A 25,897-nucleotide genomic window follows, 5' to 3' on the forward strand; every position below is an offset into this window, starting at 1 on the left:
AAGATTAGCATTACACTGCAATGTTTCCAAGCACCTTATAACAAAGTTTAGCTCCCTGATGACCATTCATTTAACGTAATGTACTGACAAACAGATAGACAGACAGACAGATAGATAGATAGATAGATAGATAGATAGATAGATAGATAGATAGATAGATAGATAGATAGACGGATGGATGGATGGATGGATGGATGGATGGATGGATGGATGGATGGATGGATGAACTTCCTATTGATGTGAAGGACCTTGAGCTTGGTGCCAAACGAGATTTAAAAAACATACTAAAGGCCCCAGCCCTCAAGGAGCTAGCAAGTTAGCTCCTCTTGGGGACTAATGAGAATTGAGAAGATATAATATAATCATCATCCCTCTCTCTTGCTCAAAAATTTGAACATATGATCTGAGGTATACTGAGAGCCAGTGTGGTCTCTTGGGTGGAGTGCTGGCTAGTCCTAGAGTCAGAAAGCACTGGGTTCATTTTGCACTTCAGACACTTTTGGGCAAAGAGTCTACTTCCTCCTAACGAGTACTCTTTCCTCTTTTGGCTTCAGAGAAACCACATTCTCATAGTTCTCCTCCTACCTCTCTAAATACTCCTTCCTTTTTCTCTTTCACTGTGATCCCTTAATATGAGTGTTTCCTAAAGGTCTGTCCTTGGCACCTTTTTTTAAAGCTCTTATTTTCTGTCTTAGAATAGATACTAAGTATTGGTTCCAAGGCAGAAGAGTGGTAAGGTCTAGACAACTGGGATTACATGACTTGCCCAGGGTCACAACTGGGATGTGTCTGAAGTCAAATTTGAACCCAGTTCCTCCTTCCAGGCCTTACTCTATCCACTGAGCTACCTACCTTCATTTTGAACATCCACCTTTAGACAAATTTATTCAGATCCTTCTCTGGCCCTTTCTGCCAACATCATCATTATCATCACTCATCTATCTATAATAATAAGTAATATAACAAATATTGGATATAAATTATTAAATATATCAAGATTATATAATAATATTAACAAAATAATAAAAGAATAATAATCTCTCGCATGTCTATATAACACTTTGCTCAAACCAACCCTGAGAGGTAGGTAAGACATGTATAATTATCCTTATTTTATAGAAGAGGAACTGAAATACCAGAAGTTAAATGATTTGTTCAGATTCACACATGGCTAGTAAGAAAAGACAGCCATGCTAATACACTGTTGACAGAACTTGGTCCAAACTAGTTCAATCATTCTGGAAAGCATTTTGAAATTAGGCTCAAAAAGTGACAAAAATATCCCTTCTCTTTGGCCTAGTGGTCCTACTGTTAGGCATTTACCTTAAGGGGGCCAAAGAAAGGAAGATAGGCCTTACACAACAAAATATTCATAGTAGCACTTCTGTGGGGAACAAAGAATGGGGAAAAAAAAGTAGATGCCCGTTAATTGGGGAAAGGCTAGATAAATGGTGGTACATGTGGAATATTACTATATCTTGAAAAACAACAAACATGAAAAAATTCAGAGAATCATGGGAACACATCCCAACTGAGTCAAAGTATTTAGCAGGATCAAGAAAATATTATATGCAATAATTATTACAACGTGACAATAACACTTCCACATTATAGCCCTTCACCTATTGAAGACAGTTTTTGTGTCAGCTATGAGTCTTCTTTAAATTTGTGTCTTTCTTTTTCTTTTTTTTCTTCCTTTCTTTTTTAGGCAAACAGGGTTAAGTAACTTACCCAGCTCAAGACAGCTAGTAAGTTCTGAGTCCAGATTTGAACTCAGAAAAATGAGTCTTCCTGACTCTAGGCCAAGCACTCTAACAACTGTACCACCTAGCTGCCCACGTACTCCATTCTTTCCATTGATTTGCCAGTGGCAGGGTTTGGAGTCCCTTCCCCTACATTAAATGTCCCCTTAAAATTATTGAATGAAAAATAGAGAATAAGAAAGCTAGACTGAAATTTAGAATGTGGAACTCAGAAACTTGAAAAGGCAGAAAGAAGGGCATAGGTATGTCCCTCAATTGGGGAATGGTTGAACAAATTGTAGCATATGATGGTGATGGAATACTATTGTGCTATATATAAGGAATGATGAAGAAGATGATTTTAAGAACTGAAAAGACCTACATGAACTTATGCAGAGTGAAATGAGCAGAACCAGGAGAACATTGTACGCAGTAACTGAAATACTGTGGGATAATCAAATGTAATAGACTTTGCTACTAAGAACAATACAGTGATCCAGAGCAATTCTGAGGATTTATGACAAAGAATGCTATCCACCTCCAGAGAAAGAACTGTTGGAGTAGAAATGCAGGTTAAAACATGATTTATCACTTATTTATTTGGATATATGTTTAGGGGTTTGAGTTCTGTAAGATTACTCTCTCAACAAAAATGAATAATATGAAAATATGCTTTGAGAGATAATACATGTATAACCCAGTGGAACTGCTTGTCAGCTCCAAGAGTGGGGAGGGAAAAAACACGAATCATGTAACTTTGGAAAACTTACTTGTAAACTTGTTACTGGAATAAAATAAAGAAAAAAAATTTAAAAAGAAGGTAGAAAGCGAAAGTCAAATGGAAATGAAAGCAAAAAGAAATAAGGGAACTGACTCCAAGTCTAGCACTCCATCCACTGTGCCATCTAGCTGCCCTTGAAGCATTTTTTAAAAAACATGCACAGAAGAGAATAATAGGAAATGAGAAGGAATCACAAGCAGGAGGAAAACTTTGAAAGTTATAGGCTGAACATGTGTGTGTATACGCACACACATGCAAATACTTAAGAAAAGTAAGCTAGATATTAGAGATTCATAGTTTTATGTATATTTCCTTTTATTTTGTTGAACTCTCTATATAGGAATGAAATGCAAAATAAATAACAAAAAAATCAACTAAATGCTTTGTAATTATAATAACTAAGCTTGTCCCCAAAGAAGAGTTGAGAAAAGACACTACTATCTTTTCTTCGTAACAGTGGGGGACTATTAATGGAGAAGACAATTGATGAGTTGATTGGCTTTTCTGAACTTTTTTCTTTCCAATTTCTTTCTGAAATCTTTGTTATAAGGTATGATTTGGTGAGTAGGGGGAGAGGTAGTAGGAGCATATTTGGAAATGAAAGTAGGATTTCATTAAGATGATTGGTAAGGTTTCAATGAAAACAAGATGGAATTTTAAGTGTCAATTTCAACGTTTTAATTCCTATCTTTTTCTAAATCCAGGTTCAGTTCTCCATCCACTCTCAAAAGAGATTAAACTATGGGACTGATTTCAGCCTGGGGGGAAGCCTCTGTTGGAAGGCCCTAGGGAATCTATCCTCAACTCTGTTCTAATCACCATTTTTATAAGTAATTTAGTTGAAGGCATAAAAGGCATGTTTATCAGGTTTGCAAATGACATGAAGCTAAGAAAAATAATTAATACATTAGACAACAGAATAAGAGTTCTAAAGGATCTCAGTAAACTGAGGATTGGCTGAAACTAACAATATAAAATTAAGCAAGGAGAAATGTTAAATTTTAAGGTTGACTTATTGTTAAAAAACAAACAAATAAACCCTAACTCTAAAAATAGAGGATGAGAACTTGCTTAGTTCAAGTGAAAAAAATGTCTTTTTCCCTATGACTGACCACAAGTTCAATCTGAAGCAATAATGTGACACAGTAGCCAAAAAAACATAATGCAATCTTAAATTGCATTAAGGGAAGTCCAAACCCCAGAGTGAGGGGAAAACATCCCTTTCAGGCTATTTCAAGACTATCTTTTTCAGTTCTGGGTACCATTTTTTAGTATGTGTTGCTAAAGAAAACAGAGTACAATGTGTTAAGGTAACTATTGAGATGAGTACTATCTTCAATGTATAATAGGCTATTATATAGAAATGTTATCTTTAGCTGTGCCAGATCTCAGACTGTACTATAAAGCAGTAATCATCAAAACAATATGATAATGGGTAAGAAATAGAATAGCAGACCAATAGAATAGATTAGATACACAATACATCAAATGACGGTAGCAATCTAGTGTTTATAAACTCCAAAGATTCTAACTTTTGGGTCAAGAAATCACTATTTGACAAAAACTGCTAGGAAAACTGGAAAACAGCATGGCAGAAACTAGCTATAGACCAATATCTCATACCCTATATACCAAGATATGGTCAAAATGGATATATGATTTAGACATAAAGTGATAGCATAAGCAAATTAGGGGAACATGGAATAGTTTACCTGTCAGATCTATGGAGAAAGGAAGAATTTATGACCAAATAAGAGATAGAGAACATTACATGATGCAAAATAAATAACTTTGATTATATTAACTAAATAAGTTTTTTACAAACAAAACTAATGCAACCAAGATTAGAAGGGAAACAACAAACTGGAAAAAAATTTCTCTGATAAAGCAAATTTCTCTGATAAAGGTGTCATTTCTCAAATATATGGAGAACTGAGTCAAATTTATAAGAATACAAATCATTCCCCAACTGACAAATGGTCAAAGGATATGAATAGGCAGTTTTCAGATGAAGAAATCAAAGCTCTCTATAAGTCATGAGAAATGTTTTAAATCACTATTTAAAAAACCCCCCAACAGCAAACACTTAACTTCTATCTTGTAAATCTAAATCACTATTTTAAAAAAAAACCAACAACAAACACTTAACTTCTATCTTAGAATGGATACTAAATATCCATTCCAAGGCAGAGGAACTATAAGTCTTGGCTCTTTATCTGTCAAGTCACAAAGATGCCCCTCTAAATCACTATTGATTAGAGAAAAGCAAATTAAAACAACTCTGAGAAACCATCTCACACCTATCAGATTGACTAATATGACAGTAAAGGAAGGTGATAAATGCTGAAAGGGATATTGCAAAATAGAGGCACTAATACATTGTTGGTGAAGCTGTGAAAACTGATCCAACTATTCTAGAGGGCAATTTGTAACTATGTCCAAAAGATTATAAAACTGTATATACAAGTAATACCATTACTTGTAATTGGGAAAATAAACTTTTTTTAGTGTGTTTTTTTTAATCTTTATGAATAATTTAAAGACCTCTGGAGTTGAAATCAAAAGATTTGTGTAAGAGTCCAGGCTTTGATACTTACTAGCCCAGGGTCACCCTGGACAAGACCCTTTGAGTCTCAGTTTCCTCATCTATAAAATGAGGCAAATAATGTGGTGAAGAAAGTACTTTGGAAATCATCAAATGTTATATAATTTTATTGTTAATGTTATTATCATTATTATCTTTACAAGTAGATTATTAACTTCCAAAGGGAAGAACTAAATGTTTCTTGGGGCTTTTTTTTGGTATCCCACTCAAAAAAAGCAGAACAGATATTTGTAGGTTGTCTAAGCTATTGGATAAAATTTTCAAATTTTCAGAACAAATAAATCAAGACATGATAATTTTCACTGAAAAGAAATTTTTCTCTTTATAGCTATGTGGAATAATAGAGTATCTGGTCTCAAGCTTGCAAAATATGGCCTCAGATACTTACTGGCTAGGTGACCCCAGGAAAGTCACTGAACCTCTCTGCTTGCCTCAATTTCCTCTTTTTTTTTTTAATTAAAATTTTTTTTTCATTTTCCTCATAATAATATCACATATGGAAGTATGTGATATTATTATGAGGAAAATGAAAAAAAATTTTGTTCTGAGGATTAAATGAGATCATGTAAAGCTCTTAGCACAGTACTTGGCACATAGTAGATGCTAGATAAATATTAGCGATTAATATTGTTGTTATTGTTATCATTACTCTTCTTTCCAGGGCTTGCCACTCACCCTCGATGTCATAGATCTTCTTCTCCAGGTCATCAAACAATCCCTTAAGCTTGTCATAAGTGTCCAGAATTTTCACAAAATCTGACTTGGGAGTTGAGGCAAAATCATTAAGTTTCTCAGGTTCTTGAATTCCACCTCCAATCTGTGGGAGAGTGAAGGGGTCACCTCAGCATGCTCCCTAATGGATGCTTCAGAACCTTCAAAGAAAGATCCCTGACCAGCAGCCCACCAGAGAGGGACAAGAACAGGAAGTATCTGGGTCTGGGGAAAGAGCTGGGACTACAAGGTGGGCCGCATAGGAGATCCATACCCCAATCACGTAACGAATGATCTGTTTGGCTTGCTCGATGTTTCCAGTATCAGTGGCATCCCCATCTGTGATGATGATCATTACTCGTACGGCCTCAGGGCGGGCACCCCGATTCATATTAAACACGTCTTTACTGTGTCAAGAAATGGAATGAAGTGAGGGCCTTCCCTCCCTACCTCCCCAGTGCAAGGGCAATGGGCTGCTTCTTGGGTGATGTTCCTGCTTCATTATATCACTCTCATGGGGAAAGAAAAAAGTAGCCTAGCACAGGGGAAAGAACTTGAGATCTGGGTTTATTCCAGATCTCCTACTTCTAATCTATGGGATTTTGAGCAAAAACTGAAAATAAAGTGGGTCCACTGACTGGAGAATTGACTGAACAAATTGTGGCCCATCAATGTAATATACTAGTGTACTATAAAAATGATGGGGGGGAGGGTGGCACGCAGCTGGGTAGCTCAGTGGATTGAAGGCCAGGTCTAGAGACAGGAGATCCTGGGTTCAAACCTGACATCAGACACTTCCTAGCTATGTGACCCTGAACAAGTCACTTAACCCCCATTGCTTAGCCCTTTCCACTCTTCTACCTTAGAACCAATACACAGTATTGATTCTAAGACAGAAGGTAAAAAATGATGGGTAGGAAGGATTCTGAGAAACATAAGACAGGAATTAATTAGATGGGGAGGAGGAAGAAACATAAAAAGGCAAATGAGATTGGGATTGCAATGATCAAGATTCATTATATGTATATATCATATAATGTACAACTTATATTACCTGCCTTCTTGGGGAGGGGTGGGGAGAAGAGAGAGAATATACATTACAAATGGTCAGAAAATGAAATTTAAAAGTATTGACATGTAATCAGGAAAAACATTTATAAAAAAGATTAGTTATAGAGGTTAGACAGCAATGGATGCCCAAGGTGGAGCCAAAACAGCATAGAAGGTAAAGGGACCCACTTGATCTCTAGATAACAATGGATACCAAATGAGGCAGACATGGGCAGAGAGAATGCTGCATGGGTTAATTTTGCCTTTGTTTTCCTTAGTTATGGGGGAGAGTTGGTAGAAGAGCATATTAAAAAATAACTGATAATTTTTTTAAAAACCATAAAGACAGCATTTTTTAAGATATATAGGATCATAGGTCCTAAAGCTGTTGTTTGGAATATCAAGTGAGAAAACATATGTATATAGCCCAGGAAGTCCAAAGAACTCACACAACGTGTCTGATGCCCTCATAAGTGTTGGTGAGCTCTTGCATGTGTTTGACGTTAGCTAGCAGGGTATGGGGGTTTCTTGTCTTGATATAATCTGAGAAATAAAACTCAGTCTTGGAGGAGGTTGAGAACTGGACAGCAGCAAACTGGAAAAAAAAAATGAAGACCACACTAGGTTGACTTGCTCAGGCCTCATTTGGCCTTTGCCTCCCAACAAACTGCTCCCCCATCTCCCTGGACCCAATGACTGGGCTCTAGTCACGCACATGGAATGAAGAATTGCTCAGTTTTCTCATCACATCTTCCATGAATTCCAGGATTTTCTTAAAATCATTCTCATTTATGCTGTGGGATCCATCAAACAAGAACACCAAATCTACGTCTGCTTTTAGACACTCTGCACAGGGAATAGACATAAGAAGGTCAGGGGAAGAAATTCTCAACATCCCATTCCAGTACCACTTCTGTCTCTGTCCTTTTGGTAATGCCATTGCTGGGTCAAAGGACAAACCAATTCAGTAAACTGCATTTTTCTCTTGTGGTTCTGTTACTCTCCAAAGTGAGAGGCCACTTTGCCAGGGCTGGGTTTCCTCTTACCCTGATAACCAGGACGTACAAGAAGCTTTGTTCCATCCAGATTTGGGGGGATGATGTAGCAAAGGCCGCTTAAATAGAAATTCTGATCACATTCTCTGGCCAGACCAGGGTCACAAGCCTATGGGAAAGAAAGCTAAAGATGGAGGAGAGTCGGGGGCCTCTTAATCAAGCTGCCATCTGTTGACCTATCTGTTGCTATCGGTTTAACTTTAAAAAAAAAAAAAAAGAAAGAAAGAAAGAAAGAAACTAAACACTATTGTTATCAGATAGGGAAAGTTTTGTAGAATAGCTTGCAAAGAACCTCAGACCTAGAAAGTACAATATATAATGTGAAAACTGAAAAATACTTTAAAGCATATAATAGAGAAATGTGAAAACTAGCATGAAATTTCAAATATGGAGCATAGAATTCAGAACTGGAAAGAGACTTGAGAAGATAGAAAAGGAAGATCAAAAGGAAAAAGAGAAAACAAAAAGTAAAAGAGAAGGCCATTATAGTATTTTTTTTAAATCTGCAGAGAAGAGAGCAGTAGGAAAGCTAGAAGAAATCACAGACAAATATTGAAAGTAACACTTTAAATTGATTACATACACTTAATATAAACAATCTATACACAATAAAAATTCATAGTTTCGAGTATAATCTCTTTTTTTGTTCTAATTTGTATATGGAAATGCTTTCATTTGAAATTAAATTCAGAACAAAATAAAAAATTTTTAAAGAAAACTAAAAGGAACTTTAAAACACAGAACAAGGGATTTCAGAATAAAAAACCAAACATTTCAGGATTGGAAGATACATTGGGATAGAGAACGTACATAGAATATCAGTTAGAAGAGATTTGGGGACAAGGAGAAAAGAATGTAGAATATCAGAGCTAGAAGGACTTCAAACTCAGAGCATAGAACTTTATAGCTAGAAGGGATCTTAGAGACCATCTTCTGAGACTTCATTCCTAGCCCAGTAGTCTTCCTACTATATCAGTGATGGCGAACCTATGGCATCTCTATATATATATTTGCAAAAGCCCTATGTGTACTATACTATATATATATATATGTATATATATATATATGTGATATATTAGATATTATACTGACTGTTTTTTCTTGATTGGTGGCATATCCATATTTCTTTTGCTTTCTTCTTTTTTACTCCTGCCCTTTTGTACTCTAACTTTGTATATATATATAGTGTCTCCCCTCTCCTCTCCACCTATCAGAATACTACCTATGTTTATATTTGGTATGTGACATTCAATAAGTCATGCTCCATTTTGGCCATATTTTCTTCTCTGAAAAGGGAAGGGATTGGACTACATGGTCTAAGTTCTGTCCTAGCCTTGACATTCTATGAGAAAGTTAAATTTAAGACAGATTCCCATTCTCCATGAAACTTTAAAGCCCTCTCAAGCCCATAGTATTTTCTTCTATGACCATCTCCAGTTATTATTATTTAAACCCTTACTTTCTGCCTTAGTATCAATTCTAAGACCGAAGGGCAGCAAGGGTTAAGCAATTGGGGATAAGTGTAGTATACAGAATAGGGGATTATAGTTTTTCTAGCTTTGGCTGAGTTCCAAAATCAGTTGGGCTTTTAGAATCTTGAGGAGAGAGGCAGTTGACTGGATCTTCCGTGGAGGGAGGAAGTCAATGAGCGAGCTCTTAGATTATCTAGCTTCAATATTGAAATTTAGCCTAGCATTGATAGATTTACTTAAGAAATTATTATTTTAGATAAATCCTTTATATCTTCCTTTCCTAATACCACCCTGCCTTCCCTCCCTTACCTTAGTGGCTGTGGAGTTTATAAGGAGAATAATTAGAGAGGAGTTAAATCTGTGGAGAGCTATCTAATTGACAGCATTATTTATAATTTAATCAAATCACCTTTATTCCCTTTAGATAGATTTTGTAAAACTGAGCAAGGCAGGTCCTTATTCAGATTCCATCTTTACTTCCCTTCCCCCACCTGAGGTTCCTGAGATAACTGATAGGGCTTTCCTTAATCCACCTTCCTAACAACATCCTTCAAATAAATAAACCCTTTGTGTTTCAATAGTCCTATTTAGTGTAATTTGTCTGTTAGTTATCAAGAAGAAAGAAGAGGGAAAGAGACAACATACTTTGGGCTTAGAGGGTAGCTGGGGCATCCATCTTGAAAGGAAGGTGTTACTTCAAAATAGGTCCCTTCCTGTGAAATTAACTAAAGCCTGTTTGTTAATTTCGGTCTAGTCTATTTCCCTTAGCTTGTGTTAGAGTCTAAGTCCCATTCTGAAAGCCTGTTGTGTTAGCCTGTTTAGTTTAACTTCTTTCTCCCAAGAAGATCTCTGTTTCCCTTTTGTGTTATACTCCTGACTTCAGTCCTATTATACCCTGAATCTCCTTTAATCCCAGCCTACCTGTAGCCTAATTTATCCATTTACCAAGTCTCCAACATCCTCCTTTCAATTCCCTTATCCCAAACACCTTTCCTCAAATTACCCTCATAACATTCATGACATGCCTAGGGTCACACAGCTAGGAAGTGTCTGGGGCCAGATTTTGAACCAGGTCCCCCTGACTCCTGGCATAGTGCTCTATCCACTGTGCCACTAAGAACATGTTTGTCTATCCACTAGCTGCCCCAATCACTCTTTTCTTTTTTTTTTTTTTTTTTTTTTTTAATCCTTAACTTCTGTGTATTGGTTCCTTGGTGGAAGAGTGGTAAGGGTGGGCAATGGGGGTCAAGTGACTTGCCCAGGGTCACACATCTGGGAAGTGTCAGAGCCCGAATTCGAACCTAGGACCTCCCGTCTCTAGGCTTAGCTCTCAAGTCACTGAGCTACCCAGCTGCCCCACCAATCACTCTTTTCTTGATGAATTATGCTGATCTCTTATTCTCTCTGTTTTTGTCTGATTGTCTCAAACCCTCTAAGTCTTTGTTCTTTCCCTCTTTTTCCATTTATTTGCCTCCCCTCCCTCCTCCTCTTTCGCTTCTATTTCTCTTACCATAAGGCGCCCGTCTATGGGGTCTGAGGCCAAGGTCATGCCTAGATACTTGGAAGTGAGATTGGCATCTGCAGTAAGAAAGAAGATCAATACCAGAGGTAACCCAGAAGGTGTTAGAAACTTCTTTAGCATGATCAGGCCTCCCATTACATATCAGGGCTCTCACCTCTCAAGCCTAGAGGCTGGCAGTGTCCTGTGGCTGGCTGGCACTGATAAAGGTTCCCAGTATTGTTCCCCTCACCAGGAGCTCCAACGACGACCCTGATGGAAAATGCTTTCTGTGAAACAGAGATGCCTGAATCTTAAGGAACAATGGGATTCTTATTGGAATTAACTCTCCTCTCTGGGGGCTGGGAAGTCTTTTGGGTCCCCAGAACAATGTCAGATGCAGCTTTATAGAGTCCTCAGTATCACTCCCCATCTACTGTACTTGCCAGTGAATCATTTTCATTTTTCCATCATCCCTCCCAGCATGGGTGCTATACGATTTGAATGGGTACTATACAATTTCCAACGCACATATTTATATAAAATATAATATTACGTGAGCTTTGCAAAAAGTCCTAGAAAGGAGTCAAGGCAGAAATAATTATTCCAATGATTTTCTTTTTTTAAACCAGGCTTGTGATTCCACTGCTATAAGAAACACCTGGTGTGGAAACTCTCTCTTAACTACAACTCCTTTGTACATTATAGCCTTGAAAGTTGAGGGCACTGAGAGGTTAAGGGACTTATCACACAGTAGGTAGATGTGTTAGAAACAAGACTTGAACCCAAGTCTTCCAGACTCCAAGGCCTTCATCAGTTTTGTCAAATGTCCACAGCCAGTTAATGTCAAAATAACTAAAGTCAAGTCTCTGGACTCTCACACCAGTGCGCCTCCTGCTACCTTACACACTGTCTACCTTCTGTGCCTACAGAAGTTTGGGAGGTAAGAACCAGGGCCTCCCCCTAGGGGACTGACCTCAAAAATCAAAGAGAAAAGAATCCCTGGGAAAACCAGCATATTGCCTTAGAAAACTATAAATTCATTATTCTATTATTCAGTATTACATTTTCTAATTACATTAAGTAAAAATCCCTTGCCTTCCATCTTAGAATTGTTATTAATCCAAAGCAGAAGAGCTGTAAGGGCTAGGCAATGGGGTTAAGTGACTTTCCCAGAGTCACACAGACAGGAAGTGTCTAAGGCCAGATTTGAACTCTGGACTTCCCATCTCCAAGTGCTCTATCCACTAAGCCACCTAGCTGCCTCTCCCCCCAATTACATTTTCATCTGGTTCCCCATCATGCTGGGGTTTTACTGCCACATGGGGCCAAGTTTTACACCTTTGCTCTAAGGCCTTACTTATTTCCAACCTGCAGGACCTGATAGCCAAAGTGGATCCCCGCATCTTGGAAGGAAAAGCTCTTGGGATGTTTGGTGTCCAAGTTATAGCTTGAAGCCCGGGCTGCAAGAGAAAGAACAGAGAATTAGGGTCTGGTGGGACCTCAAAACATTCCCCTCTCTGTCTCCCCAACCCTTCTGGCTCCTTCTCCCCATTCCCTCTGACCTATAGCTCCAGAACAGATTTAGGGATGAGAAAACATAGGGGTTAGAACTAAGAGGAGGCCAGGGCCTCAATAAAGTCCTAAATGTTTCATGTTTATCTACTCTTTCCTGGCTTACAAAAAGGAAATGGGAGAATGTGCTAAAGGCCAAGAGGTAGAAGTAAGGAAGATCTGTATGATAAAGGAGAAGGGAGAGAAGATAAAAAAGGACCAGAAGAGAGAATTTTCTTTCTTCTGTTCTCCTTCCCCTCAAGGAAATGTTGGTTTAAGCTCCCAAACTGGAGCTGTCTCTCATTGACCAGGGCTGACCACTTCCCCATTTTATGAGGTTCCACTTTCCCTAAAAGTCCAAAGATTCGGGTTTCTGCCCCCCATTTTCCCCAGAAATGTGGACTTCTGCCTCTCCAGATCCAAATCTCGTTGTGTTCTACATTCAGATTTCTAGCTTCTACTTCCCCAAGTACCTCCCTTATTCCTCCTCTCACATATTGACTTGTGGTCCTCCCAACCTCTCAAATGCCCAAATCTTTTCACTCTACCCTCAATCCTGGCCTACATTGGTCATCAACTCAGTCAGGCTGCCCCAGAATATCCTATCCCACTCTACCTCAAACATTCAACCTCAAGTACCCACAGCTTCTTAATTTCAGAAACCTCTTCCCAGCCTTTCCACTCACTTGTGGAAAGCATTATGAACTGCATTTTCTAAAGTCTAATTCAACTGTTTCCCACATCTTCTTCCTCTGTTTCTGTTTCCCTGCCTGCCTCTGCTACTCTTTCTGTGTTCCTTTCCCCTCAATATTTTCTCTTTTTCTTGTCCTCTAGAATCTTGAGTCCCAATCAGGTTGTGCCTTCTCCTCCTCCTCTGATTGCTCCTCTTCCATGACTCAGTTCCCCCCAAAACCTCCCCAACTCACATGCCCACTACCCTAGGCCCTTGTTTCCCCCTTAGTCTCTGCCCTTCCATGCTCCACTCTTCTGAACCCAACTTACCCCAAAGAAAGATCCCTAGAAGAGGCAGCTTGAGTAAGGTGCTGGCACCCTTCATGGCACTATAGCCAGCGTGGAGAAGGATCAGGGAAAGAGACGAGAAAACTTAGAAATCTCCAGTTCTGGGCTCAGAGACTCAGTTGGAAAAACTAGTTGCCAAGTCAAGGTGAAAGAGGGAAATGACTGATCTCTGGGTCCCTAGTGGTGAAGATTTGAGCAGGGGAGGGGATGTGGGTGTCACTGAGTGGTTGATGGAGTTATGAAACAAAAATGGGCTTAAAGAGGAAGTGTAAGCAGGTTAGAAATTTCCTGCCTCTGCTGAAGTTCTTATCAGCCAAAACCTAGGCTGAATGCATCTCTGCACTGATAGGTTGTTATCTCATAGACTGGCAGAGCTGGAATGGGTCTTAACGATGATCTAGGCTAAACTCCCTTGTCTTATGAATAGGGAAACTGTGTTCCAGAGAGAATGAATTTACAACCTTACAGATTTGGTACAAGGGGAAAAGCACCGGGTTTGGATGCCAGAGACTTGACTCTGAATCCCAAGTCTTCTGACTCAAAGTCCATTGCTTTTGGTTTTAAATTACTGACTTCTTAATAAAAAAAAAAAAATCACTGTCTTTTGCTTTACTCACCATTCTCACCTCTCACACAACAAATAAAACTGGTTAATGGTGCAATAGATAGAGAACCAAACCTGAAATCACAAAGATCTGAGTTGAAATCCAGCCTTAGATATTAATTAGCTGTGTGACCCTGGGAAAGTCACTTACCCCTTTTTGCCTCAGTTCCTTCATAAGTAAAATAAGCCAGAAAAGGAAATGGCAAACTACTCTAATAACTATGTCAAGAAAAACCCAAATGGGTCACAAAGAGTTGGGCACAAGCAACAATAAACTAATATATATAAAAACACAAAACTAACCAACAAAGCATCTACCCGTGTATGACAGTTTATGTACTAACTTCAGTAGAAAATGCTAAAAGAAGAAATATGTTTGTCTAAAATAATCGAGGGAATACGGCAGTTAGGTAGATATACATATTGTGGATAAAGAACCAGGCTGTGGGAAGCCAATAAGAGGAGAGATAAAAATCTGAGACTCCTCTTTTGACTCCTTTTGTGATCCTTGTGATTTCTTCTTGAAAAGTATTATGGCCTTATTGAAAAGCTTTAAGTTCCTATCAAACCTGAATTTAAAGGGTTAACACTGTTAACACAGCAAAGAATGCTGCTGCCTGTTATAGCTAAAGCCAAGATACTCCCCAACTTGGCTTTCTGATAAAGAACCTAGTCAAAATTCAGCCTTGGCCTTGGTCTATTCTGAAGCCAATGTTTTGTGTTTTGATGTGACATAATTTGTAATTTCTATGCATCTGCAAAGTTTTGGGGGGGTTCTTTTGTGTGAAATGAGTCTTGAAATATATATAATAAACTCCATGCTCCTGGAGCCAGAGCTGGAAGCATGAAGTAAAAGACATTTCCCTTGTCCAGTCCTTATTTCCTTATCAACTAAACTGTCATCAGATTATCAGAGATGATAAAGAGATCTCCACACCAGGCCTGGAGACAGGAGGTCCTGGATTCAAATTTGAATTCAGGTACTTCCTAGCTGTGCGACCCTGGGCAAGTCACAACCCCCATTGCCTAGCCCTTACTACTCTTCTGCCTTGGAACCAATACTTAGTATTGATTTTAAGATAGAAGGTAAGGGTGTTAAGAAAATAAGCTGAGGGAATTAGGCAATAATGTGCTAGAGCTTATTTGTAGATTTAATGAAATCAATTCCTTAAATCTGACTTTGTGTGAAGTGTTTTTAATTGTGGTTATATGATTCCTATATTTATCTTGGCAAGTGGACTCCTAGATATTTTATATTGTCTATCTAGAGTTATTTTATTTATTTATTTTACCTGACCTTCCACCACTATGTATTAGTTCCAAGGCAGAAGAGTAGTAAAGGCTAGGTAATGGGGGTTAAGTGACTTGCCCAGAGTCGCACAGCTAGGAAGTGTCTGAGACCAGATTTGAACCCATCTCTAGGTCTGACTCTTAATTCACTGAGCGTACCCAGCTGCCCCTTCTAGAATTATTTCAAATGGGATTTCTGTTTCTATCTTTTGCTGCTGAAATTTGTTGATTATATACAGAAAAGCTAATGATTTTTGTGGGTTTATTTTGTATTCTGCAGGTTATCTAAAGTTATTATTTTTTTCAATGTCTTTTAGTTGATTTTCTTGAATTCTCTAAGTATACTATCATATCAGCTGCCAAGAGTAATAGTTTATTTCCTCATTGCCTTCTTTACTTTCTTCAATTTCTTTTTCTTTTATTGCTAAAGCTAGTATTCCTAGTCCAATATTAAATATTAGCGGTGATAGTGGGCATCTTTGCTTCACCCCTGATCTTATTGGGAAGGCTTCTAACTTATTCCCGGGACAGATGATACTTGCTGATGGTTTTAAGTAGATACTACTTATTATTTTAAGGAAAGGCCCTTTTATTTCTATGCTTTCTAGTGTTTTAAATAGGAATGGGTGTTAAATTTTGTCAAAGGCATTTTCTGCATCTATGGAGATAATCATGTGATTTCTGTTTGGCGACTGAGATGGTCAATTATGCTGACAGTTTTCCTAATATTAAACCAGCCCTGCATTCCTGCTATAAATCTCACCTAATCTAGGACAGTTCTGAAGAACATATGACAAAGAATGCTCTCCACCTCCAAAGAAAGAACTGTTGGAATTGGTTACAGATCAAAGCATACTATCTAACGTATTAGTTTATTTATGGTTTTAATGGGAGGGAGGGTTGGAATTATATAAGTATTCTATTACAACAATGACCAGTATGGAAGTATGTTTTGCATAATAACAAATATATATAACCCAGATCAATTTGCTTACCATCTCCAGGAAGGGGGAGGGGAGGGAGGGAGACAATCTGGATCTTATAATTTTGAAAAATGTATGTTGAAAATGATTACATGTAATTGGGAAAATAAAATGTCTTTGAATAAAAAAAAAAACAACACTTGCAGTTGTAACTTTTCATGGTATAGGAAAGAATGGAAGGTAGAAGAAGACACAGTTTGAAGGTACATTGGAAAGAGCACTGTAATGAGAGACTATGGATACTGAATGTTGAATAAGCTGCCATCAGTGGATGCTTTGTTTGGTTATGAATAAAATTATCTCAAGGGACTGATTTTGGGTAAGAAATATCAGGTTATTGATTAGGCCAGCATCATAATTGATAAAGTGACATAGGTCAGAGGTCCTCATGATGACCACAGACTCCAAATCTCTGTCAGGCAAATCAATAAATAAGAGTTTTAGGAACTCACTGTTCAGCCCCAACCTTGAACATCCCAAGACATTTCTAATTAGTAAATATCTAATTAAGAGATGGCTCATCAAACTATCCATGCCTTCCCATCTCTAGGTCATGGGGAACAGGTTCACAGGAAAAGAATCCTTGTCCCCTTCATTTATTAACCAAATTAGTTGAAAAAGGATTCCTAAGAACAAAGAACATTGAAAAAAAGCAATGGACTGGATAGAATCTCTGGCCCAGGACCCATTCAGAGAAATACATACTAATTCTCTCTACTATACAGGAATTGAGACCTTTCTATTCCAAGGCCCTGATATAAGAGTTAATACAGTATATGAAAAATAAATTCTCACAGTTGGTCAGTTTTGTTTAGCCAGTTTTCTTTCTTGTGGAAGAAGTCACAATAATGAATTGAGCAATGTAGTCATTCATCCATCCAAATGTGGATTCTTCCTCAAAGCTAATCCACTCTAGGTCTCTTTCACACAGAACACTAGCTGGAATTCCTCTTGGAAAATGACTTTCAGAGGCCAATATTCTTGGGAACATCATCAGGTTAGAAAATGTTCCTCCCTGAAGGATGGATGTGGTTTTCAGAGAGACAAAGAAGCCATTTGGAGCCAAGTCTAGTGAAGAACCAACCAAAGGAGAAAACCAGAGAATGTTCAGAGCTAGAAAGGACCTTGGAGACTGTACAGTCCAAATCTCCTCATTTTACAAAGAGCCAGAGAAAAGCAGTGACTTGCTTGGTCAAGGTGAGGTAGTTATGGGTTTAGAATCCAGTTAATTGCCAGGATTACACCTGCATCCTTTCTATTACACCATGCCACCCCTCAGAAGGCTGATGTCTGAGCTAGATTCTACTGGCTGAGATCTAAAAGCATGGTTTATAAAGTATGACTATAAAAGAGAATCTGATGACTATGTGACTATAATTACAGAAGAATCTGATATAATGGAAACTCCTCAGAGCAGGGACTCTTCCTGTTATGTCTTTGTGTCCTCATCACCAAGCAAAGTACATGGAACACAGTGGCTTCGTATTGAATGAAGACATTAATGTGGTTTCTGAATTAGCTTTGAAGACTAAGTAGAGACTAAAAACTATCATCTTTTCTTTGTTTGTTTGTGAAACTGCAAGCAAAGGCTCATCTCCTAATCAGTGATGGGCAAACTTTTTAAAAAGGGGGCCAAAGGAAAGAAAATGCTCATCTGTCAGTCTGTTTCTAAGGCAACTCTTTGGAAGTTTCATTTTATTGTATTCTACTCATTGTATTCATCAGATTAGGAATAATGTCGAGGCCAGATAGAACATTTCAGGAGGCTGCATCTGGCCTGTGAGCCATAGTTTGCCCATCACTGTCCTACATAATAACTGGAGAATTGAATTTGGAACAAGGAAGACTTATCTTTATATGTTCAAGGCCAGCCTCAGACATTTACTAGCTGTGTGACTCTGGACAATCACTGTTTGTCTCGGGTTCCTTATTTATAAAATGAACTGGAATAGGAAATGGTGAGTCATTCCAGAATCTTTGCCAAGAAAACCCCCAAAATGGGATCACAAAAAGTCAGACACTGCTGAACAAAAACAACTATGAATTTAAGTAGCTGTTGGCTAGCTATGGGACTATGTTTCCCACCTAGTTTTGTAGGTTCTGTCTCCCTTTTTAGGGTGAAGTTAATTGCAATGGTTAGAACAACTAACAAGTTCTACTTTCACCTGCGCCCTCTAACTAAGCTTAACTTCTTGTATGTTCTCGATTGACAAGTTTGGTTCTTTGAACAAACACTGGAATATTAAACATCACAGTGGCCTCCACTAATATAGTAGATCTGCTGTCAAGTGTAGAATCTCTCTTCAAGAAATGTGTTGTGCTCAATACTATTGTGCTCAAAGGAATAATGAACTGGAGGAATTCCATGTGAACTGGAACAACCTCCAGGAATTGATGCAGAGTGAAAGGAGCAGAAGCAGAATATTGTACACAGAGACTGATACATTGTGGTACAATCAAATGTAATGGACTTCTCTACTAGCAGCAATGCAAGGATCCAGGACAATTCTGAGGGACTTATGAGAAAGAACGCTATCCACATCCAAAGAAAGAACTGTGGGGGTAGAAACACAGAAGAAAAACAACTGCTTGAACACATGGATTTATGGGGATATGATTGGGGATGTAGCCTCTAAATCAGTGATTCCCAAAGTGGGCGCGACTGCCCCCTGGTGGGTGTTGCAGCGATCCAGGAGATTGGTGATGGCCACACTTTTTTTTGTATTACATTCTATTCTGAGTTCAATAAATAGTATCATAATTTCCAGGGGGCGCTAAGTAACATTTTTTCTGGAAAGGGGGCAGTAGGCCAAAAAAGTTTGGGAACCAATGCTCTAAATGATCACCCCAGTACAACTATCAATGATATGGAAGTGGGTCTTGATCAATGACACATGTAAAACCCAGTGGAATTGTGCATCGGCTATGGGAGGGGGTGGGAAGAGGGGAGGGATAGAACATGAATCATGGATCCATGGAAAATTTTTCCAAAAAATAAAAAAAATAAAACAAACAAACAAACAAAAGAAATGTGTTGTGACTCTTTTTGCATGTATTATGTGGAAACTTCTGATTTGGGGCAAATATATTTTGTTTTGCTAAAAAAAATCATTAGACTCATTGGAAATGTTTACCAATTATAATGCAATAAAAATGACTGGATTGTGGTTTTCAAAGATAATATATTCCAATAAATCATAAGTGAAGATGAGGCAAATTTATAAGAACTAGAGGGCAAAGTGAAAATAAAAAAGAATCTACTGATCATCACCAGGAATAAATCACAAGATAAAAATTCCTAGAAATGAAGTAGCCTCATTCCAGAGCTTCCAAGTCAAAGGGGAAAAAAAATACTGCAAGCTTCCAGGAAGAAGAAATGAAGTATTGAGGAACCACTGTCAAGAACACAGATCAAGGGGCAGCTAGGTGGCTCAGTGAACTGAGAGCCAGGCATAGAGAAGGGAGGTCCTAGGTTCAAATCTGGCCTCAGACACTTCCTAGCTGTGTGACCCTGGGCAAATCACTTGACCCACATTGCCTAGCCCTTACCACTCTTCTACCTTGGAGCCAATACATAGTATTGACTCCAAGATGGAAGAGAAGTGTTTAATAAAAATAAAAAATAAAAAATAAACCACACAGATCAGGGGTAGCTAGATGGTTCAGTGAATTGAGAGCCAAGTCTAGACAGGAGGTCCTGGGTTCAAATATGATCTCACACACTCCTAGTTAGTGATCCTGAGTGAGTCATTTAAATAGCCCCGTTGCCTAGCCCTTATCACTCTTCAGCCTTGGAACTAATACACATTATTGATTCTAAGACAGAAGGTAAGGGTTTTTTAAAAATCACATAAGACTTGGAAGCTATGACTATGAAAGAGAGAAAATATTAGAATACAATATTCCAAAAAAATAATAAAAAATAAGTTACCTTGAAACTTCAAGCACCAATTCATAAGGGGAAAATGGACTTTTAATGGAAAAAGAAAACTTTCTAGTATTCCTGATCAAAAGATCAGAAATGAATACAAATTTTGAAATGCAACAATGGTAGTCAAGAGAAGCCTAGAATGGTAAATGCAATGGAACAATTGTGAGAGGCTAAATAATGATGAAGTGCTTACAGTCTAAGGGAAGAAACATAAGTCCTATCAGAATTCCACTGTCCTCTAGGGTTACACAGGGAAGACAAATAGACATATTGGGTGTGATTTCATTCTTCATGTTTTCATTCATTCATTCATCATGTTTTGATGATTTTGAAGGAAGAAAGAAAAAGGAAGGGAAAAAAAGATTCGCTAAAGAAGAAATGCGGAAGAAGGGAGTAGAAATGTGCTACTTCTCATAATCGTGGTGCCCTAGAAAAAGTGTTTTCAAAAATAGAGGAAGGGGTTCAGGGAGTGGGAATCATTTGAACTTCCTTTTCATCTGAACTGGACAAAGAAAGGTTGAATACACACATATGCATATTCAAAAAGTTTGGTTTAGTATATATTAAACTCAATAGAAAAATAACAACAATTATAGCATTTATATAGCACTTTAAAGTTTACCAAGCAATTTACAAATACAGTCTCATCTTAATTTCACAATTCCAGAAGGTAGTGTTACTATTCTCTCCATTTGTTAGATGAGAAACTGAGGCAGACAGCTATTTGCCCAGAGACATATAGCTAGTAAGTATCTGAGTACAGATTTGAATTCAGATCTTCCTGACTCCAAGTCCAGTGCTTTATCTAATGATTGACTTAGCTATCTCTAGAAAGGGACTAGGTGAAGAAGAAAAGAGGGACTTAAGAGAGAGGGTACTCTGGAACTCTGGAAACTCTGGAAAGTGGATCATGAAGAAGGATGCAACACATGCATGCTCTAGAAATATTCTTCCAATTCCCACTGGCCAGGTGAGTCTCCAGACGTCAGCTTCTACATCCTCTATAAGGGTTTTATTTGAGGGGTTGAGGTTGGTTTTCTGGTACAATAGCTCAATAGCCCCAACCAGTATGCTACACCCTCCATCACTATCAACTGACATCAATTGGTCAGAAAGACTTAATTAGCTTTTTCAAAGGGTTATTTTACTAAGTTGGCAAAGTAAAAACAATTGGTACAAAGCATCTCTTATGAAAATCTGTGACACTCTCTCCCACTAATAAAGAGTTCAGGGGAAAGTGAGCTAATGCTTAGAGGGGCACAGGTGACAGAGACAAATACACACAAACATATACGTTGCCTACAACAATATAAACAGAAAGAACAATCACCAAAAAAAATAAAAGTGAATGTTGAGGGACACCTAGATGTCTCAGTGTATAAAGTTCCAGGTCTGAAATTGGGATGCCCTCAATTTAAAACTAGCCTCATACTTCCTACCTATGTGACTTTGAGCAAGTCATATAACCTTAATTGCCTAGCTCTTGCTGGTCCTCTGTCTTAGAATTGATACTAAGACATAAGGTAAGAGTTTTTTGGTTTTTTGTTTTTAAAGTGAATATTGCAAAATTACAAAGAACAAGCATGGCTAAAAAGAAGAGATAGGAAGACACTCCCAACCCAACACTTTGCAGAAGTGAGAAATTTGGGGGCACCTGGGTGGCTCAATGGATTGAGAGTCAGGCCTAGAGATGGGAGTTCCTAGGTTCAAATCTGACCTCAGACACTTCCTAGCTGGATGGCCCTATTGTAAGAGTTAAATTAATGTCACTTAACCCCCATTGCCTAGCCTTTACTACTTTTCTGCCTTAGAACCAATACCCTGTATTGATTCTAAGACAGAAGGTGAGGGTTTAAAAAAAAAAAGTGAGAAGTTTACAAATATTAATGTGTACATTGCATGTTTTCAGACTTGTTGAATGTATTGGTACATTGGTGTTTTTTTCTCTCTCCTTTTTCTTTCTTTGAAAAATACTATTTAAAAAATATGGTATTGTTCTTTGGGAGGTCAAAGGGAGGTAAAACTGGAAGATAGTATGGTAAGATGGGAAAAAATCAATGAAAATTTTTAAGATAGAAACTCCCAAAAGAAAAAAAAGTCCAGGGTCATATTTATAAGTAAATCCTACTGAAAAGTCGAAGAACAATTAATTCCAATATTATGTAAACCATTCATATAAAATGCAAAAGATGAACCTACCAGGGAGAAAAAAAAAACCCTAATAAGCTAAAAAAGATGAGGGAAGGACAGTAAGGGAGACTTTTGAACTAACTACTTCAAACTGAGCAGAGGAAAAAAAATGGAAGAAGAGGAGGAGAAATAGTAATGTTTCCTTTAAATATAAATTAGTAACAGACAAAAAGAAAATTATTTAAGTAAAAACTTCCCAGACAAGGGAAAAGATTGACAAATAGGAGGGAGTGGTGGGAAGAGGGGAAGGGAAGATTGGGAATGGGGTTGCATCAAAATTGTTTCAAGGAGGTGGCATTTGGGTAGCTCAGTACATTGAGAGCCAGTCCTAGAGACCAAATGTCCTAGGTTAAAATCTGGCCTCAGACACTTCCCAGCTGTGTGATCCTGGGCAAGTCACTTAACCCACATTGCCTACCCCTTACCACTCTTCTGCCTTAGAAATAATACATAGTATTGATTGGTTCCAAGATGGAAGGTAAGAGTTTAAAAAAAAATTGTTTCAAGAAAATAAATCACCTTGGAACTGTTAATTTGAAAATAATACAGAACTACTAAAGTAGTTAGAGAAACCAAATCTTTAATCAGGAAAGAGACAGGTCCAATAATCAGTGACTATCAGAGTCAGATGCCAAGATACTACACATTTAGAACCCTGGGACTCTGGGGACATTATCTGTAGGAGAATGTACCATACTAGATGATCTCTAAAGAGTGACAGAACTTGGGGGTCTTTTATACCCTCTGGAGAACTTGGTACAGCAAGCATGCATAGACAAACTGCAAACAAGCTGCAAAGAGGTTGAAGCCAGCAGTTGGGGTTTCAGGGAGCGGTCAACTACAATGAATGCAAAAAGAAAGGTCTGTAATAATTAAATTAAATTATGAGACTGCTGTCTCATTGGTTCCTGGGTTCTTTTACCTTCCTATCTATATCTGAATCTACTGGTTTTTGACCTCCAGGTCACTGAGAGATGACAGTTAACAAAGCCACATAATAGAGGGAGAAATTCTCTTCCAATAGGTCAAACCAAAAACTAGGCTTCCCTGAGAAAGGATTTTAATACAATGGGACAAGCTACTAAGACAAATAAGGGTACTCCACCTTTGACACTGCCTACCAGTCCCACCCAAACTGAGGTCACCAAACACTTCAAGATTTATGGTTCAGTCCAAAACAGGTGTGCCTGGTTCTTGAGTTCTCGAGGAGCAGGAGCAGACTTAAAACTTGCAGAAAACCCAGTTGACAGAACCAATATAGTATTGATTCTAAGATAGAAGGGTTTAAAAAAAAAAAAAGAAAGAAAGGAATGCAAAGAATGAAAATACGAGGCGGGCACCTATAGGGGGCCATGCCTCTATATGATTTTTTGGGGTCCTGAGCGGCGTGGTGGCATAGGATGGTTAAAGCAGGAGAAAGAAAATGAGAACAACTAGACTAGTGGTTAGCCCATGCTGTCCCAAAGTCTGTGGGCTTGGGAGTTTATTATATACTGGTTTCAAACAAAGAACACAGCTATGAAGGGGTAACAGATCATACATAACCCATTAAAGTCTAAAGAGTAAAGGTATAAGTACCAAGACAGTGGCCAAATTCCAACCATCAATTAGTAGGGATAATTCTGGGAGAGGAAATATTTTTATGGAGATGCTCACTTATTGAGTTCTGTCTTCCAGGATTATAGGCACCTGGACAAATAAAGTCAAGACTAAAAGCACCATACTTTATCTAAGTATGCAGACTTATCTTAAGTAATGTTTGTTAGGGTTCAGGCTTCTTAATTATCAAGGAGAGGAATCATTAACTCAGTAGATGCTGGTCTGCCACTTCAAAGTTTTCCAGTAGGAGTTCTAAGAAAGGTGGGGATCAAAACTGAGTCAAAAGAGGAGCCTCAGATTTTTATCTTAGACGGCCCATTCTGTCTGCATTCCTGACATGCAGTGCAGAAAAATCATACACACAGTTTTACTTGCCGATGATTTTGTAATGGGATCCAGATAAAATATCTGTTACAGACTCTGTTTCTCTAAATGACTCCTAATAGCCTCTTGGAGGGATCAAGTTGATTTTGGATTAACCTACCTGCTGGTACCAGAGCCTTTTGGGGCTCAGGTGACCAGGACCAAACACAAAGACTGCCTCAGCCTGGATTGGTCACATAGGGAATCCAGATAACAGGCCCTAAATTTGATCCTATTTCTCCAAAGGTTTTAATACATAGAACGGCTTCCCACAGGCACCAAGTTTACTATATGTTAGACAAGTCCAAAAAGCAGGAGTTGCAGTCATGCTTGCAGTTAAAACAAAAATAAAGATTCACAACATCCACAGAGGTAATCAAGGAAAGCACATTATGCTTAAATGAACCACAGAAAGCAAACCAATATCAATATTAAACTTAAATGCACCAAACAGCATAGCTTCTCCCTTCCAAGCACATTTTAATCTGACATAAGCTGCACTCAACTCCTGCTGTCTATGTTTGCCACCTCTGCTCTGTATCCCAAGTTAGCCAAACTTTGGGGAAGATCAGGAAAAAGTAAACAAGAAAAGCCACCTTGGACCTGGCCTGTAATGAAGCTTAGCATTCTAAAAGATGGAGGGAAGACCCATACATTTATGCAGAGGAGGCAGCTTGTGCCAACGCAGGAGATAGATAAAATGCTAATTTGGTCAAAAGCAAAAAATCCAGTTTGATAGGAAATAGGATATCTGGGATGGTGGTGATGGTGGTGGGGTTTCCTAGGGCCTGCTTGACTTAGTTGAGGTTCAGTGCACTGAGCTTGGAAATAGAACAAAATGAGATACCTAGAGACCACCAGACACTTAACAACAATAAAAGGGTTACTTAATGACAGTCAGAAAAGGCAATTGGGTAAGAGTACAACATTGTTTCTTGTGGGTGCAGTTTCTCAATTCTCTGCATTTGCAGTGGTAGAACACCTGCTAAGAAGGGTTTACAAACTGAAGCTGTGCTGAAGCTCTTTGCATTCTCAGCTTTTGTACTTAGAGGACCCAAAAGTTATGCCAACACGTTGAATCTTCAGCCCCTGGGCCAATTAAGCTTGGAGGCCTGAATAAGTCTCCCATACAGTTTTATTACCTTTTTTCTTTTTTAACTCTTACCTTCTGTCCTACTATCAGCTCTATGACAGAAGGACCAGGCCTGGGAAAATAGGGTTATGTGACTTGCCCATGGGTTGCACAGCCAAGAGGTGTCTGAGGGCAGATTTGAACCCAGGTCCTCTTGCATTGAGGCCTGGCTGTCTAGCCACTGTGCCACATAGCTGTCCCCAATTTCGTTAACTTTTAGGTATAAAGGAGGGACTGACCAAAGAATCTTTAGACTTTCCCAAAGTTCGGCTTCAGGAAATGCATGACATGGGCATTGTGCAGAGATGGCAGAGACC

General features: G+C 38.4%; 1 protein-coding gene across 1 annotated transcript in view; it reads right to left on the reverse strand.

Annotated features, from left to right (window-relative positions):
* The window catches only part of ITGAL (integrin subunit alpha L), a 37,743-nt gene extending 24,218 nt beyond the window's left edge, over nucleotides 1-13,525 (reverse strand). Inside the window, 9 exon segments of the mRNA XM_044678709.1 lie at nucleotides 5,804-5,945; nucleotides 6,114-6,246; nucleotides 7,339-7,484; nucleotides 7,605-7,735; nucleotides 7,936-8,053; nucleotides 10,927-10,994; nucleotides 11,093-11,187; nucleotides 12,275-12,377; nucleotides 13,471-13,525. Of these exon segments, the coding sequence (XP_044534644.1) occupies nucleotides 5,804-5,945; nucleotides 6,114-6,246; nucleotides 7,339-7,484; nucleotides 7,605-7,735; nucleotides 7,936-8,053; nucleotides 10,927-10,994; nucleotides 11,093-11,187; nucleotides 12,275-12,377; nucleotides 13,471-13,525 (991 nt within the window).
* Between the last annotated feature and the right edge of the window lie 12,372 nt (nucleotides 13,526-25,897).

This window comes from Gracilinanus agilis, chromosome 1 (assembly GCF_016433145.1).
Source record: "Gracilinanus agilis isolate LMUSP501 chromosome 1, AgileGrace, whole genome shotgun sequence".
Classification (NCBI taxonomy): Eukaryota; Metazoa; Chordata; class Mammalia; order Didelphimorphia; family Didelphidae; genus Gracilinanus; species Gracilinanus agilis.